This window comes from Lagenorhynchus albirostris, chromosome 2, assembly GCF_949774975.1.
Source record: "Lagenorhynchus albirostris chromosome 2, mLagAlb1.1, whole genome shotgun sequence".
In the NCBI taxonomy this organism is placed as follows: Eukaryota; Metazoa; Chordata; class Mammalia; order Artiodactyla; family Delphinidae; genus Lagenorhynchus; species Lagenorhynchus albirostris.
The window spans coordinates 142,189,517-142,205,063 of record NC_083096.1 but is presented as its reverse complement, the minus strand read 5'-3'; the positions used below and the strand labels follow the sequence as shown (position 1 = coordinate 142,205,063).

The following is a 15,547-nucleotide window of genomic DNA, read 5'->3' as shown; positions in this document are numbered from 1 at the left end:
GGTTTCAATAGCTCTGCGCGCTCGTTAGGCCAGTCGTTCCTACGTTAGCTGCGGCTCCCGTGCCCAGAAGTGTCCGAGCCATGCATGTGGACATCTCACAGTGTCCGCTCCGGAAGCGGGTGTTTGTGGTGGGCGTTGGGATGACCAAGGTAAGCAGAGCCGCGTGTCCCCGGAGGCGGGCTCCCTGCTCTGCTCTGTCTGGGTGAGGCCTGGGGAGATTCGAGGTGACCGGGAACCGGGGGTGGGGCGGGGGAGAATCAGATTTGGGGCCGTGCGTCGGTTTGTCCTTCCTACCCGGAGGGCGCCCGGGGCATCCCACCGCCCAGCTTGGCTTCTTGGCCCTGGGGGCATCAGAGTGGCGACTCGGGTGGGTTGTGATGTAGGGCGTGTCTGCGGGATCGTAATATCGCAGGGTTGTTCCAGCGGCCATATCTTCCTCATTTTTTCCTTTTCTCCCTGGGGCGCAGTTTGTGGAGGACGCCCCAAGATGACCCAAAGTCCGCACCTCCTTTGAATCTGGGTGGAATCCTAAGATGTGTGGACCTCTGACGGAGGCAAGGTCCGCCTCACACCCGAAAGGAAAGCAGGTTGTGAATGTCGCCAGTCTGCACTTCCAGGAATACTCCTTGTAGGATCCCTTCTCAGGGACAGTTCCAGTGTAGATAAGGAGGAGAATCATTAGTGATGCTCAGCGTCTCGGCACAGGTGGCAGGTTTTCTGGATCCTCCGACATTTGTTGTTCCTCAAGTGATACTCTTCTTGGTACTCAGGAGGCCAGAGACTCCTACAGTCTCCCTTCTTGACATCCTCACCACCTCTGTGCTCTAGTGATGCCAAACTGCTTTTAGTTTCACCCCAAACTTTTTTATGCCTCTGTTGCTTTGCTTTCTGTTTTTCCCACTACTTAAGACCGTTTGTTTTCACTGGTTAACTTATTTGCATTTTTATTTTTAAAAATTATTTATTTTTGGCTGCGTTGGGTCTTCGTTGCTGCACGTGGGCTTTTCTCTAGTTGTGGCGAGCAGGGGCTACTCTTTGTTGTTGTGCGTGGGCTTCTCACTGCGGTGGCTTCTCGTTGTGGAGCACGGGCTCTAGCTGCATGGGCTTCAGTAGTTGTGGCACGTGGGCTCAGTAGTTGTGGCTCGCGGGCTCTAGAGCACAGGCTCAGTAGTTACGGTGCACGGGCTTAATTGCTCCATGGCATGTGGGATCTTCCCGGACCAGGGCTCGAACCCACGTGCCCTGCACTGGCAGGCAGATTCTTAACCACTGCACCCCCAGGGAAGCCCTTATTTACATTTTTAAAAGATCAATTCAAACCTTCTCCAAGAAGCCTCCTCTGATCCTCCTGACTTTCCCACATGTTAACTTAGTACTTACTGTTTTATCCTGAAATTCTGTTTTTATGTCTATATTCTTCTTTTGCACGTAAGCTCCTCCAAGGTGAGTACCATGTCTAATTCATTGCTGTACCTCTAGCACCTTGAAAATGCCTTGTGCCTGAAGACCTCAGTGAATGTTAGTTGAACAATATTAAATGGATATGCTTTATGAAAGAGAGTTCCTAGGGGAAGTTCTCTTTCTGAGAAAACAGCCTTAAACTTGTTTTTATCTTACCCAGTGGGCTGAGAGTACACAAAGCAATAAAGACATGTAAGTAGAAAAGTCAGCTAATACGTTATGAAGCAGATACTTGGAGATCGTCTATTGTTTCATGGGAAAGGGAACTTCTGGTATAGGTAGACAGTAAAACCTTTTAAAGTACGGTATAAATACAGTCAGATCCTCCACCACTGGCTGTTACATGTCTGGTTATATTGGCTATATAGAAAAGCACTGAGCTTTGGGAAGTAGGAGATGTATTTATGTTTCCTCAAGTTGAGAGGTGGAGGTGTGGGAGGTGTTAGTTACAATCTTCAGGGAAGAGATTGGGACTATGGAGAGCAGCTTTATTGATGTGCTTACTAGGCCAATGTACTTCTCTCTGGGTTTGATCTTTTGGAACTTGGGGGAGGGTTTAATGAAGAGGGAGAAATTTAGCAGATAATACTTTAAGCTCTGTTGGTAGATCTCAACTGGTTGTGGTTCTTCATTTGAATAGCTGAATTCCTAGACAACTTGAAGTTCTCTTAGTGAGGTTTTATTATCAGTGTAGGAAATTAATTCCTATGGTAAATTAGAATTCGCATGATGCATGTCAAGAGGTTTTAACACAACTAAATCACAACTACTACCTGGCTGACAGCAGGCCGAGTCCCTTTGCTTATGCTGCCTACCTCCTGATATGCCCTCTTTTCATCAATTTAAATTCTGGCTGTCTTCAAGAACTGGTCTGTCTTAGTCGGTTAGGGCTGTATAACTGCAATACCTTAGACTGGGTGGCTTAAGCAAGAAATATTTATTTCTCACAGTTCTGGAGGCTGGGAAGTTCAAGATCAAGGCACAGGCTGATTTGGTGCATGGTGAGGTCCTGCTCTCTGGTTCATAGACAGCTGTCTATGGCAGAAGGGGCAAGGGAACTCTCTGGGCTCTTTTTTATAAGAGCACTAATCCCATTCCTGAGGGCTCCATCTGCATGGCTTCCCAAAGGCCCCACTTCCAAAAATGAAGAATTAGATTTGTGAGTTAGATATCAATATATGAATTTTGAGAGGGTACAGACATTCAGTCTATAGCAAGAGTCCAAGTCCTGTATTTTCATAAAACTTCCCCAGACTGCTCTAAGTTACGTTGGCCACTTTTTTTTTAGAAATTCTGGTGCCATTATAGTCAGGACCATATAATTAAGGATTTGATTTTTCTATACTTTTATATATAATTCCACAGCCCACAGAAAGAAATATATCTTACATCACAACTCCGTACACACATGCACTCACAAAACTGAAACAAGCTTGCTAAAGCAACACTTATTATGTGTGATGAACTCTTGATATTTCCTATTTTGTTTCATTTTTTAAAATGCTGATCACAACCCACAATGCTTACAATTAATTTTGTCACACTCTACAAACCTACGGTTTAAAAAAATATTACAAAATAAATAAATAAATAAAATATTACATTATCGTGTTTAATCCTCACCACATAAGGGATTATTATTATCCACATTTTATTGTGCATCTTTGTGGCTTAGAGGGGCTAAGTAATTTATCTATCTTGATACTGCTCCCAAATTTTGAAACTGCATTACTTAAAATCTCATGTTTCTTTCATGCTATCTCTAACACACGTTAATGTTATAGGGTAGTTAATTCATCATTTAAGCATATATTCAATAAACATAGTATGTGCTATATGCTAGGAGTACAAAGATGAAAAAAGCAAGGTTCCTGTTCTTAAGGAATGTATAATATGGAGGAGGAAAGGATAAACAGGTAATTTAAATATGATGTATTAGGACATTTGGATAAGCATGGCAGGTTGAAAATACGAATTTATCTCTATTGGTGTTTTCCAAATACCACTAAAATGACAGTAAGGGTGAAGTGACTAGGAGAGGAAACAATAGCAGAAAGATGTCAGAAGAACATTGGATGATTAAAAGCTGATGGAAAAGTGGTCATTGACTCAGAACAGAGAAACCCACAACCCAAGTTCCTGGAGAGGGGTTATACTGGCTGGGTCTTCCTGCAGAACTCCAGAAGGCTCAGAACCAGCATGTACTAGATGCCAAGTAAGGTGGGGATGAGAGGAGGGAAGGAAAACACTTCTATGGAATAATTGGATTCCAAGATCCTTTTTACCACTAGGTGACTATCCCTTCCTTGTCAGGGTATTGGAGGCTTGTTTTCTGGAGAAACTGAACAGATGAGTCTCTAGAATCATCTGACCATTAGGCTTAGTGGAAGGCGGGAGTGAGGCCCAAGTTGAAAAAAAGGGAATCAAGTGAAATTCTGTATACTAAATGATGGTACTTCCCAGCCCTGTTCCCAGAACACTGGCAATCAGACACATACCAGCTTCCTGGCAGAGGTTTGGAAAATTATGTGAAATGGCTCCAGAGAAAAGCCAGATTACCACTCCACTCAAAGTGCAGGATTTTCTTGCTTCCTTGGAGGGATATTGCTTCCATTCCAAAGCATACCAGACCACCACGGTGTTTCTGAGAACCCTCCTGCATTCTTCCGTGCACAAAATGTGGGGTTTTGTTCTTTTTTTCCGTGCCTGCGACTGGTCTGGCACCCGGACTTTGATTCACGATGCGTGGTGGTGAATCCTGACTTTACAGCGTTTCTCCTCTTTGCATCACCCAGCCTTCCGCTGCCATCACAGACACCGCACCAGCGTCTCCTGGAGACCTGGGTCTCCAGATCTCACTGCATGGCTGGAGTGCTGGCGTTAACCTGTTGGCGCCTCAATCTCGGCTGTTTGGGGTTTTCGCACTGTGGGACCCCTGCCCCATCTTGGCCTGGCTCCAGCCCAGCCCAGCCTCTCGGGGGTGTCCGCCCGCCTCCACAAACAGAGCTCTGGCGTCAGCCTAAGGCAAGGAGAGCAGACGCCTGGTTGCTTTTGATGTCATTTTTACTCTCGGACCTCTGTTCTTCTGAGGATCACGTCAATGCCCCGGGTGTCACGCACCCCAGCAGGCCTCTCGGCACAGACACCGACCCACTCCACGCAGGGATCCGTCTCACCAGGAAAACCCCACTTGCCTGTGATAGTTGGGACCTTCAGGATGACTGGATTGCGGGCTCTTGATCTTCCTAAGCAATATTATGGAGAAAAACCATATTTATTGTCATGTAGGCTTTGGTTCTGTGGGTCTTTTTTTTCTTTTTTTTGTAAGAGAACAAAAACTGGTTAAACGAGGTCTGCTGAAGTTGTGACTTGACCCACACTTGACCCTTCAGCAGGAAGGAGACAGACCACTTCACGTCTTGCCTCCCCACAAGGGCGGGAGCCCATGCCTTCTTCCTCCCAGGCAGGAAGTGGAAGCCACCTTGGCTGGAGCAGCCCGCCACACCAGGCAGATCCCAAGAGCTGTTCATTGTCCTTCTGGGCAGGTCTGTGCCCAGCACATCAGCTTCTCCATGCTACGTGTCGCCCAGTTCTTCTGTTTGCTGCCCCACCAGAAACACTGAAGACCGAGGACTAGAGCTTCTCCTTCACGGGTCAGCTGCTCTCAAGAAGGACTGTGTTGGCTGGGCCATTAAGCTGCTTCCCTACTGCTGTCCATTAAACCTGTCACTGGAGGGGCTCCGGGACAGCCCCACCCTGCATCCTACCCGTGTGGACTGATGCTTTTGCAGAAAGGAGATGCCAGCCATCATCAGAGCACTCAACCACCAGCAACTCAGCTGAGACCCCAGCAGGGGTGTGGGACGGCCACTCCCACCCCGCTGGCTGCTGTTCCTTCTTCCTCAGTCACTTGCTTGGGCTAAGGGGGACTGCAGGATGGAGTGTGAAGCCCAAGTCTGTTTCCCGACCTTATTTATTGAGGAGTGCCTCTTCCCTGTCCTCCCCAAGACGGCCCCCAAACCCAGTGTGCACCAAGTGGGGCTTGAAGGATGAAGCTGCTAGGACCCAGGCAACTCTTCTGCAAAGTGACCTGTCCTGCCACCACAGCATCTCCAGGACACTTCCGTTACAGGCACTGCAAGGGACCGACTTCCAAAATGTACATCCTGGTTTACAATTAGCCTTGAGGGACACATCTTCCTGGGAATTTCTATACAGATGTTAGAATAGCTGATATGGTAACTTAAGTTTGCCTGTTTATGTAATGAGAATTAGTCATTCACCAAACCCGTCTGTACCTTCCCTTTAGTGCGTTGCTTCCTTTTTAATAATGCCAAGAGCTGCCACTGTGTGGTACTCAAGTGAAGCCAGTACTTAAGGCATTAAACTTCAGCCTGAACTCTGTCACCCCCTAGAATCAGCCCAGACAGCTGTATCCAGGGACATGGGGCCACTCCCTCAGTTCCTAGGAGGCGCCGTGGACTTAAACGTGTGCTAAGTGGCTATCTGACCTCACTGTCTAGTCCTGTGTCATGAATCTCTTTGCAAAAAGTAATGTATTTGTGCTTTAAGTAAAATTTGGTTTTGGAAAAAAAAAAAGTGCAAGATTTTAATGGACTTGAATATAACAAGAATATGAAAAGTTCATTGATATTGTTTTAAATTCAACATTGCAACTAACCTGTAAGAAACTCCCACTTGTCAAATTTTAGTGTAGTATAAAAGAATATCCACAATTATCTAAAAAGGCTATTAAAATGCTCCTCCCTTTTCCAATCACATATCTGTGTGAGGTCAGATTTACTTCATAGACGTCAGCCAAAACAGCATAACACCAAATGCTGAATGAAGAATCAGCTGTGAGAATTCAGCTGCCTCCTGTTAAACCAGAAAATAAAGAGAATTGCAGGGGACTTCCTTGATGATGCAGTGGTTAAGAATCCGCCTGCCAATGCAGGGGACATGGGTTCAATTCTAGGTCCGGGAAGATCCCATATGCCATGGAGCAGTTAAGCCTATGAGCCACAACTACTGAGCCTGCGCTCTAGAGTCCGTGAGCTGCAACTACTGAAGACCGCGTGCTCTAGGGCCTGCGTGCCACAACTACTGAGTCCGCGTGCTGCAGCTACTGAAGACCGTGCACCTAGAGCCTGTGCTCCACAAGAGAAACCACCGTGATGAGAAGCCCGCGACCGCAACGAAGAGTAGCCCCCGCTCACTCGCTGCAACTAGAGAAAGCCTGTGTGCAGCAACAAAGACCCAGTACAGCCAAAAAAAAAAAAGAATTGCAGAAATGCAAAACGATGCCACTCATCACTTTTTTGAGGGGGAGATATAGTTATTTTTCATAAAAATTATTTATGTTAACATGTAATGGTTTTTTTTTTTTGAGTGAATTAAAAGTTATTTTTAAATGTCCTATTTTAAGTGCCAAGAGGGTAAATACTGGTAAATATAATCCTCATAGTCAAAAGCCCTTTGGTATCTTCAGTGATCTTTTAAGAGTTTAAAGTGGTCTTGAGACCGAGAAGTTTTGAGAATTGCTGGATCTAGTCATTGAGCACCAACAACTGTTAGAAACACAAAGAGCAAAAAATAACCAGGTGTTATATGCTTCCTTATGAAAGAATACACCACTACCTATAGTTTTGTCAGGGAGATAGAATGTGAGTCTGCAAGCTTCTGGATCCAGCTGCCAATGTGTGGGAAATAAAGAGAACAGAGGAACATGTTGAACTGCATGAGTATGCAATCTACAAAATCCAGACTGTGGGAAGCTACAGGCCAAATGCTCTGGGTTCTTTAACAGATGTATTGAGAGGAAAAGAAAGTAGTGGAGGGGAACCTGTAGATTAAAAGAGAATTTGAAAGGCCTATAAACACTTTAAAAAAGGGCTGAACAATAGTGTCTACAGATAGACACTTGGGTGATAAAACTATGAAATACTAAAAGGAAGTGATTATTGTAAGAATCAGGATAATAATTACTTTGGGGGTGGAGTGGGGTTGAGATTGGAACAGAGTGCTTAGAGGAGTTTGTGGAGGGGCAGGCAGGGTTCAATTTTTTAGTCTGGGTGGTTGGTGTCAAAGATAAAGGTAGACACTAGGTAAAGTGTTAGGACAGATTTTAATTAGTAATATGCTATTGCAAAAGGGAAAAAGTCCAGTGTGAACTGAACTAACTTTATACAGATGTGACTGGGTATTTTAAAGGGATAATAAGGGAATAGGGAGGGTGGTGAGTAGGGACACAATACAGTAGTCCCTTGGTATCCCAGGGGGATTGGTTCCAGGATCTCTCTTGGATACCAGGATCCATGGACGCTCAGTCCCCTTAGTTGGCCCTCTGTATCTGTGAATGCAGAACCCACGGATGCAGAGGGCCAGCTGTAGGGTCAGGGAAGTGAAAACTTACATAAAGTGGGGAGAGGGGAGGCTAGTTCACATGAAACCCATCTGGATTTGCTAACCGGTGCTTACCCAAGCTTAGGCTCCTACCCTCCCACAGAGACTGGGAGACCAGCCCTGTATTCAGGTGTTGGCTGGAAGAAGCAGTAAATTCTTTTGACAGCCTTGAGTTTTCTCAGGCAGGTGCTTTAAGTGGGGCTAGGGTCCTCCTAGGGACCTGGCCTTGAGCAAGTTAGAACTCATAAAAACTACGTTAGTGTTTAAGTTTTTAGGCCAAGGTTGAGACCTAGTAGAGAAGAGGACTCAGAGGAGCTTGGCTAGAATTTGGTAAAGGAGAGAATCTTTGTCAATGGTTACAAGAGTGTTTGCCTTAAAATAATTCATTAGGAGATGTGTGTGTGTGTGTGTGTGTGTGTGTGTGTGTGTGTGGTTTTCTGTATCTCTGTTATTTACAATAAAAAGGTTAAAACTTTAAAAATGAGGCAGTTAACTCCAGGAAAAACAAAGCAAAACAAAATTGTACAATAAAGCACATGTAATCATAGTATACAACCTAGCCCAATACTAAGAAACATTAACTTTATAAGGTAAGCACTACATACTGATTTAATAAAAAAAATTGTGATTCAACTGTATAAGGAGGATGGGAGAACTGTAAATGTATATGTGAAGTGGCCTGAGAGACCTAATTCTCATTGGCCCTTATTAGAGACTATGATATAATTTCTTACATTGATAAAGAAATAATAGTATAAGAATATTTAGAAACATGACATTTTATAAAAGAAGAAATATCTAAAAGAATTGAAAATGGATGTTTTGGGAGCAAGTAAGACTAGTGGGTGGAGAGTAGTGGAACAAGATTGCTGTTTTTATTATAGGCCTTGAGGTAGGTTTTTATTTTTATTTTATATTAAAAAAATAAAAACTAAAAAGCAAATGTAAACAGAACATTACCAGCACCTCAGAAATTACTCTGTGCCTTCTTCCAGTCACTGACTCCTTGCCTGCAAAGGGTTACCATTATCCTGACTTCTGACCTTTAATATCATAGATTAGTTTTGGCTTTTTCATTCAACATTATGTCTCTGGGATTCATCCTTAATTTTATGTGTAGTTATAGATTGTTCATTCTCATTGAGGTAACATAGTCCATTGTGTGAACGTTCCATAATACATTCAATTTATTGTTAATGGACATTTGGTAGTTTCCACCTAAACATGCTTTTCATTTTGAAGGAGTAATGTTGTATGGGTTTATTTGCTTGACTAATCTTTTAAAAACTGCCTTGATTTCAGTAAGAAATGAGAAAGTGCAGTCATTTCACTACCTGGATGATAATGTGGTTATTAATAGGTATTACTTGGTGGAGCCTAGTAGCACAGTACTCTCTCCTTACAGTAAGTGCTCTCTCTACTACATGCTCTGATTGTAATTAGTGAACTGAAGAGTAACTACAGGCGAAATAGGTAATTTGGGGCTGCTGAATTAGGGAATTATGAAGGATTCCCTAATTCAGAAGTTATGAAGAATTGGGGTGGGTAAGAGATAGGAACAAATGTTAAACGTTTTGTTTTGGTTCAGTTCAACAGATGTATTTCGGCACTGTGTAATAAAGTGTGGCATTTAAGTCTAGTATCTATACAGTGTTTCAAACTGGGTTTTGTGATCCATTGCAGGGGTAGTGACGTCTGTTTAGAAGGTTGCCTCTAGCATTAAAAAAATTGAAATAGAATCAAAAATACTGTATCAATATAACAAGGATAAGTATTTCATGAAAATTTTGCTTCACTATGTGTCTACTGGGTCATGTATGTTATCGTGGTTTGCAGTTAAAAATTTTTGAAAGCCATTTCTCATTAGCACAACCTCTGACTAGCAGACCACTCCATCTTATCTAATTGATCACTGTATTTGGTAGATTTTACTTCACTTATGTTTCTCAAGTCTCTTTGCTTCTTTCCATTCTTTCTGCTGCTATCTTAGTTAACTCTCACTTGGGCTATTTCAGAATTATGCCATTTGGTCTCACTGCCTCCAGCCTTGCTCCGTTCATTCATTTCTCAACATTGCATTTAGAACGATCTAACGTGCACGTCTTCTCGGCCCAGTCTCTCTGTCTCTCTCTTTTTAAAGTAGGGCTTTATTTTTCAAAGCAGTTTTAGGTTCACAGCAAAATTGAGCAGAAAGTACAGAGGGTTCCTACATACTCACTGCCCCCGACCCTGCCGGAAAGCCTTGCCCACTATCAATGATCAGCATTAGAGTGGCACATATGTTATAGTCAGTGAACCTGCATTGACACATCATTATCACTCAAAGTCCATAGTTTACATTAGGGTTCACTCTTGGTGTTGTATATTCTATGGGTTTAGACACATATGTGGTGACACGTATACATTACATCATCATACAGAATAGTTTCACTGCCCTGAAATCCTCTTGCTCTGCCTCTTCATCCCTCCCTTCCCTCAGTCCCTGACAACAACTAATTTTTTTTTACTGTCTCCATAGTTTTGCCTTTTCCAGAATGTCATGTAGTTGGAATCATACAATATGTAGCCATTTCAGATTGGCTTCTTCACTTAGTAATATACATTTAAAATTCCTCCATGTCTTTCTGTGGTTTGGTAGCTCATATCTTTTTAGTGCTGAATAATATTCCATTGTCTGGTTTTACTACAGTTTATTTAACCTTTCACCTGCTAAAGACATCTTGGTTGCTTCCAAATTTGGCAATTATAAATAAAGCTACTATAGGGCTTCCCTGGCGGCGCAGTGGTTAAGAATCCGCCTGCCAATGCAGGGGACACGGGTTCGAGCCCTGGTCTGGGAAGATTCCACATGCCGTGGAGTAACTAAGCCCATGCGCCTCAACTACTGAGCCTGTGCTCTAGAGCCTGCAAGGCACAACTACTGAGCCCGCATGCCACAACTACTGAAGCCTGCGCGCCTAGAGGCTGTGCTGCACAACAAGGGCAAGCCACCGCAATGAGAAGCCCATGCACGGCAAGGAAGAGTAGCCCCTGCTTGCCACAACTAGAGAAAGCCCACGTGCAGCAATGAAGACCCAGTGCAACCAAAAATAAATAAATAAATAAATTTAAACAATAATAAATAAAGCTACTGTAAATATCCATGTGCAGGTTTTTGTGTCAACATAAGTTTTAAACTCATTTGGTAAATACCAAGGAGCACAACTGCTGGATCATATGTTAAGAGGATGTTTAGTTTTGTATGAAACTGCCGAACTGTCTTCCACAGTGGCTGTACCATTTTGTATTCCACCAGCAGTGAATGAGAGTTCCTGCTGCTCCACATCCTGTCAGTGTTTGGTGTTGTGGTGTATCTCATTGTTTATTTCAGTCTTTTTTTTTTTTTTTTAAATCCACTGTCTTCAGGATAAAGCCCGGGTGTCATAGGAGGGCATATAAGGTCACTTGTGAATAGGCTCTAGAACCAGGTTGAAGTTTCAGCTCCACTAATTATTAGCTGTGTATCCTTGGGCAAGTGACTTAATCTCTGCCCTTGTTTTCTTATCTTAAAATGGTGATAAGAGTAGTACCTACCTCTGAGGGCTGTTGTGAGGATTAAACAAGTTAATACATGTGAAGTTCTTAGTACAGTGAGTAACAACAGTAAGTGCCCAATAAATATTAGTAATTATCATCGTTTGGTCCTCAGTCATTTTTCTGTCCTTATCACTTGCCATTTCAAATCATGTTTCAGGCTCTGCAATATAAAATTGTTTGCATGTAAATCTGTTATATTCTGTCATTTCCAGGCCTTTGCTCTAGAATTTCCTTTTCTTTCACTTGGCTAATTCCTACTCATCCTTAAAGACTTAATTTAAACATCAGTTCCTCTGGGAAGCCTTTCTAGTCCTCCAAAGCTGGGTAATTGTCTCTCCCAAATCATTCTGTACTTATGACACTGTGGTGTAATTGCCTGTTTTCCATTAGATGCTAAGCTCCCGGAGGGTACGAACTGTATATTATTTATTATCAGAGTCCAGAAACATGATAGGTGCTCAGTATGTTTTTGTTTAAATGAATAGATGAATGAATTTCTGCAGTTCTCTGTTGTGAAAAAATCTAACTATATTTGTTTCTATTTATTATCTCCTATATTTCTAGTTCACAAAGCCTGGAGTTGAGAATTCAAGAGACTACCCTGACTTGGCAAAGGAAGCAGGTAATATAGAACATTCAGATCCTTGAACATTGTAGTTTATTGTGTGGTCTGTCTTGATCGTGGAGCAGCCTTGCAACCTTAACAGGAAGCTGGGTCAAAGGAGATGTTTTAAGTTCAAGGCCAAGCAGTCTAAGCTTAGGTATCAGCTGTTTAAGGGAGTGCTGGGGAATACAGGCTTCCCACTCATGGAGACCTTGGGAGCTCGGTGGTCCCATGAAGTTGTTCAGGTACAGTCCTCCTCCTAGGAAGCCTTCCCCTTCCTCCTATTCTTGCCAGCTTGCTGCCAGCAACCCAAAAAGGGTTACTGTGGTTTTTAATTAGACACTGCTTGTCTCTACAGGTACCTAGTGCACTCAGTGTTCATAAATTAGGTTTCATTTCAACTCCATCATTCAACTCAGTATTTAGATATTACTATACAGGGAATCAGAAATCTCTGCCCCCAAAAGGAAAGTTCATGAAATTTGATTAACTGATGTTGATTTTCCGGGTAGACACTGTTCATTTAATGTTTTATTTTTTTATTTTTCTAAATTGGTTTTCTGTTTTTTTAAATTTTTAAATTTAATTTTATTTATTTTTTTATACAGCAGGTTCTTATTAGTCATCAATTTTATACACATCAGTGTTTACATGTCAATCCCAATCTCCCAATTCATCACATCCCCACCCCCACCCCCCGCCGCTTTCCTCCTTGGTGTCCACACGTTTGTTCTCCACATCTGTGTCTCAATTTCTGCTCTGCAAACCAGTTCATCTGTACCATTTTTCTAGGTTCCACATATATGCATTAATATAAAATATTTGTTTTTCTCTTTCTGACTTACTTCACTCTGTATGACAGTCTCTAGATCCATCCACGTGTCAACAAATGACCCAATTTTGTTCCTTTTTATGGCTGAGTAATATTCCATTGTATATATGTACCACATATTCTTTATCCATTTGTCTGTCGATGGGCATTTAGGTTGCTTCCATGACCTGGCTATTGTAGATAGTGCTGCAATGAACCCTGAGGTGCACGTGCCCTTTTGAATTGTGGTTTTCTCTGGGTATATGCCCAGTAGTGGGATTGCTGGGTCATGTGGTAATTCTATTTTTAGTTTTTTAAGAAACCTCCATACTGTTCTCCATAGTGGCTGTATCAGTTTACATTCCCTTGGTGTATTCTATTTTAATTTTCTTTTTCTGCGGCTATCTGGGATCATATTCTATATGTAGTTTTGTATCCTGATTTTTAAAACTTATTATTATAAAGATTTCTCCACTTAAAACTGGAAAAAATTAATTTTTGCATATTTCATTATATATTTATGCCATAATTTTTGTTGGATATTTGCTTCACAACTTTTTGATATTTTAGAAGAATTATAGTAAATTTCTTGCTGAACACAAATATTTGTTCTCACCTCTAGTTATTGTTGAGGACAAAGCCTAGAAGTAGACTCACTGGAACAATGAACATAAACAGTTTTAAGACTCTTGTCAGATTATTTTTCAGACTGTTTACATTATTAGTTTCAGTAGCAGCATATGAGAATGCTCTTTTAAACATAATCTCATCAACATTATTATAAGTAAAACATTAATTTTTTTGCTCAGACATTAAGTGGGAAAAGATAACTAGTGTGACTAAACCAATCCCATAATCAATCATATATCTTCTTAAGTTAAAAAAAACTTCAAAGTAATACATTCATATGGTTGAAACACACACACACACACACACACAGATGGCTTATACTTCCCAGGCCCCTTCCCCAGCGGGCAACTTCTTTTAACGGTTTTGGCTTTAGTTCTTCTGGTGGTTATCTCCATATCTCTAAATATTTGTTCCACCACACTTATTCCAGTTTTTGACTTATCAGTTTTAGACATCTGTTTGCTTCTCACTATGGTAGATGAGGATTTAGGTTACATCTTATCTCTAAGTTCCACTCTCCTCTTTGTAGTTTATTTTCATAATTTTTATCAGTTCCTCCATTGGTCATTTCTGTACCTTTGGATAGCATCCTTAAAGCTTCATTTCTTGTTCCATAGACAGGGTCATCTCTTGATCCTGGCTTTGTAAGATGACGATATGAGTGCTCCCACACTCCTGCTCAACAATAACATTCTATCCTATTTTGTCCTCTAGATGTACGATAGAGACACAGAGATGAATAACACACCTCGACATTAAGGAGCGTTAAGACTATTGGGATTTAATATATTGATATTTATAGTTAGGTGTACAGTTAGAATAGGAAATGTTAAATATCAAAAAGGCGGTATGAAAAAGTGTTACAATAGCTTAGAGGAAGAAATGATAACTTTTGAAAGGTAAGATAACTTCTGAAAGTCTGAGATGATTTGATGAAGGATTTGTCATTTGAATTGAACATAGACTAACTAGAGGTAGATTTACTCTGGGAAAACTCTAAACTTATTTTTACTCAAAGTGCTACGTGATAATTTTTTTTTGTTTTTATAGGCCAGAAGGCTTTAGCGGATGCACAGATCCCTTATTCTGCAGTAGAACAGGCATGTATTGGCTATGTTTATGGTACGTAGTAAACTATGTATTCTAAAAATTACAGCAACTACATAAACAATGCAGAGGAATTTCTGAATTTTAACCCTCAAAACTCTGAGTTCAGGGTCTTATTCTCATCATTTCTAGATTTCCCTTATGTGTCAGCCTAGTTTAGTGTATATATATATATATATATATATATATTTTGCCATTATTGTACTGCCAAAACAGTACACTTTTTATTAAATTAAAACACTTTTTATCTTTTTTTCTTTGTTGTCTTAAAATTTGTATTTATTGATTTTTTGTATCTAATAACATTAAGATTTTTTTCTAATTAGAAAAATGATATATACTATTGTAATTAAAAAAAGGAAACACAGAAAAGCGCAAGAAAAAGTAAGTCACCTGTAATCTCATTATCCAGAGATTATTACCATTACTTTTTTGGTGTAGGTCCTTCAGTGAGTATGAATATGTGTGAATACGTATGCGCACATAATTTTCTCTTCAATTTAGGTCCTAGTTACATACTTTTTGGTAACCTGCTTTTCTCATTTTATTGTATTCAATATTTCCCATGTGATTCAGTCTTCTTTCATTTCATCATTAATATTTTTCAAATTTCTTTTTTCTGGAATAGATTAAACATTTACACGGTACAAAAATAACAAAGGTAGGGCTTCCCTGGTGGTGCAGTGGTTGAGAGTCTGCCTGCCGATGCAGGGGACATGGGTTCATGCCCTGGTCCGGGAAGATCCCACATGCCGCGGAGCGGCTGGGCCCGTGAGCCATGGCCGCTGAGCCTGCGCGTCCGGAGCCTGTGCTCCTCAACGGGAGAGGCCACAACAGTGAGAGGCCTGCGTACTGCAAAAAAAAAAAATACAAAAGGTAGATGTTCATGTAGTGGAAAGTCTCACTCTTATTCCTGTCTCCCTGTCTCATGATTCCCTTTCCTTAGACAACCA

At 41.4% G+C, this 15,547-nt stretch overlaps 1 protein-coding gene across 2 annotated transcripts in view; it reads left to right on the top strand.

The window, feature by feature from the left end:
* SCP2 (sterol carrier protein 2) overlaps positions 1–15,547 on the top strand; it is a 164,580-nt gene continuing 149,033 nt past the window's right edge. The window contains exons 1-4 of one of the 2 annotated variants that reach the window (XM_060140058.1): positions 38–149; positions 468–587; positions 12,007–12,064; positions 14,538–14,609. In XM_060140058.1, coding sequence (XP_059996041.1) covers positions 534–587; positions 12,007–12,064; positions 14,538–14,609 — 184 coding nt within the window. In that variant the 5' untranslated portion in view covers positions 38–149; positions 468–533. Of the gene's footprint in view, positions 150–467; positions 588–12,006; positions 12,065–14,537; positions 14,610–15,547 lie in introns of both variants that reach the window. The other variant, XM_060140057.1, reaches the window with a different exon arrangement.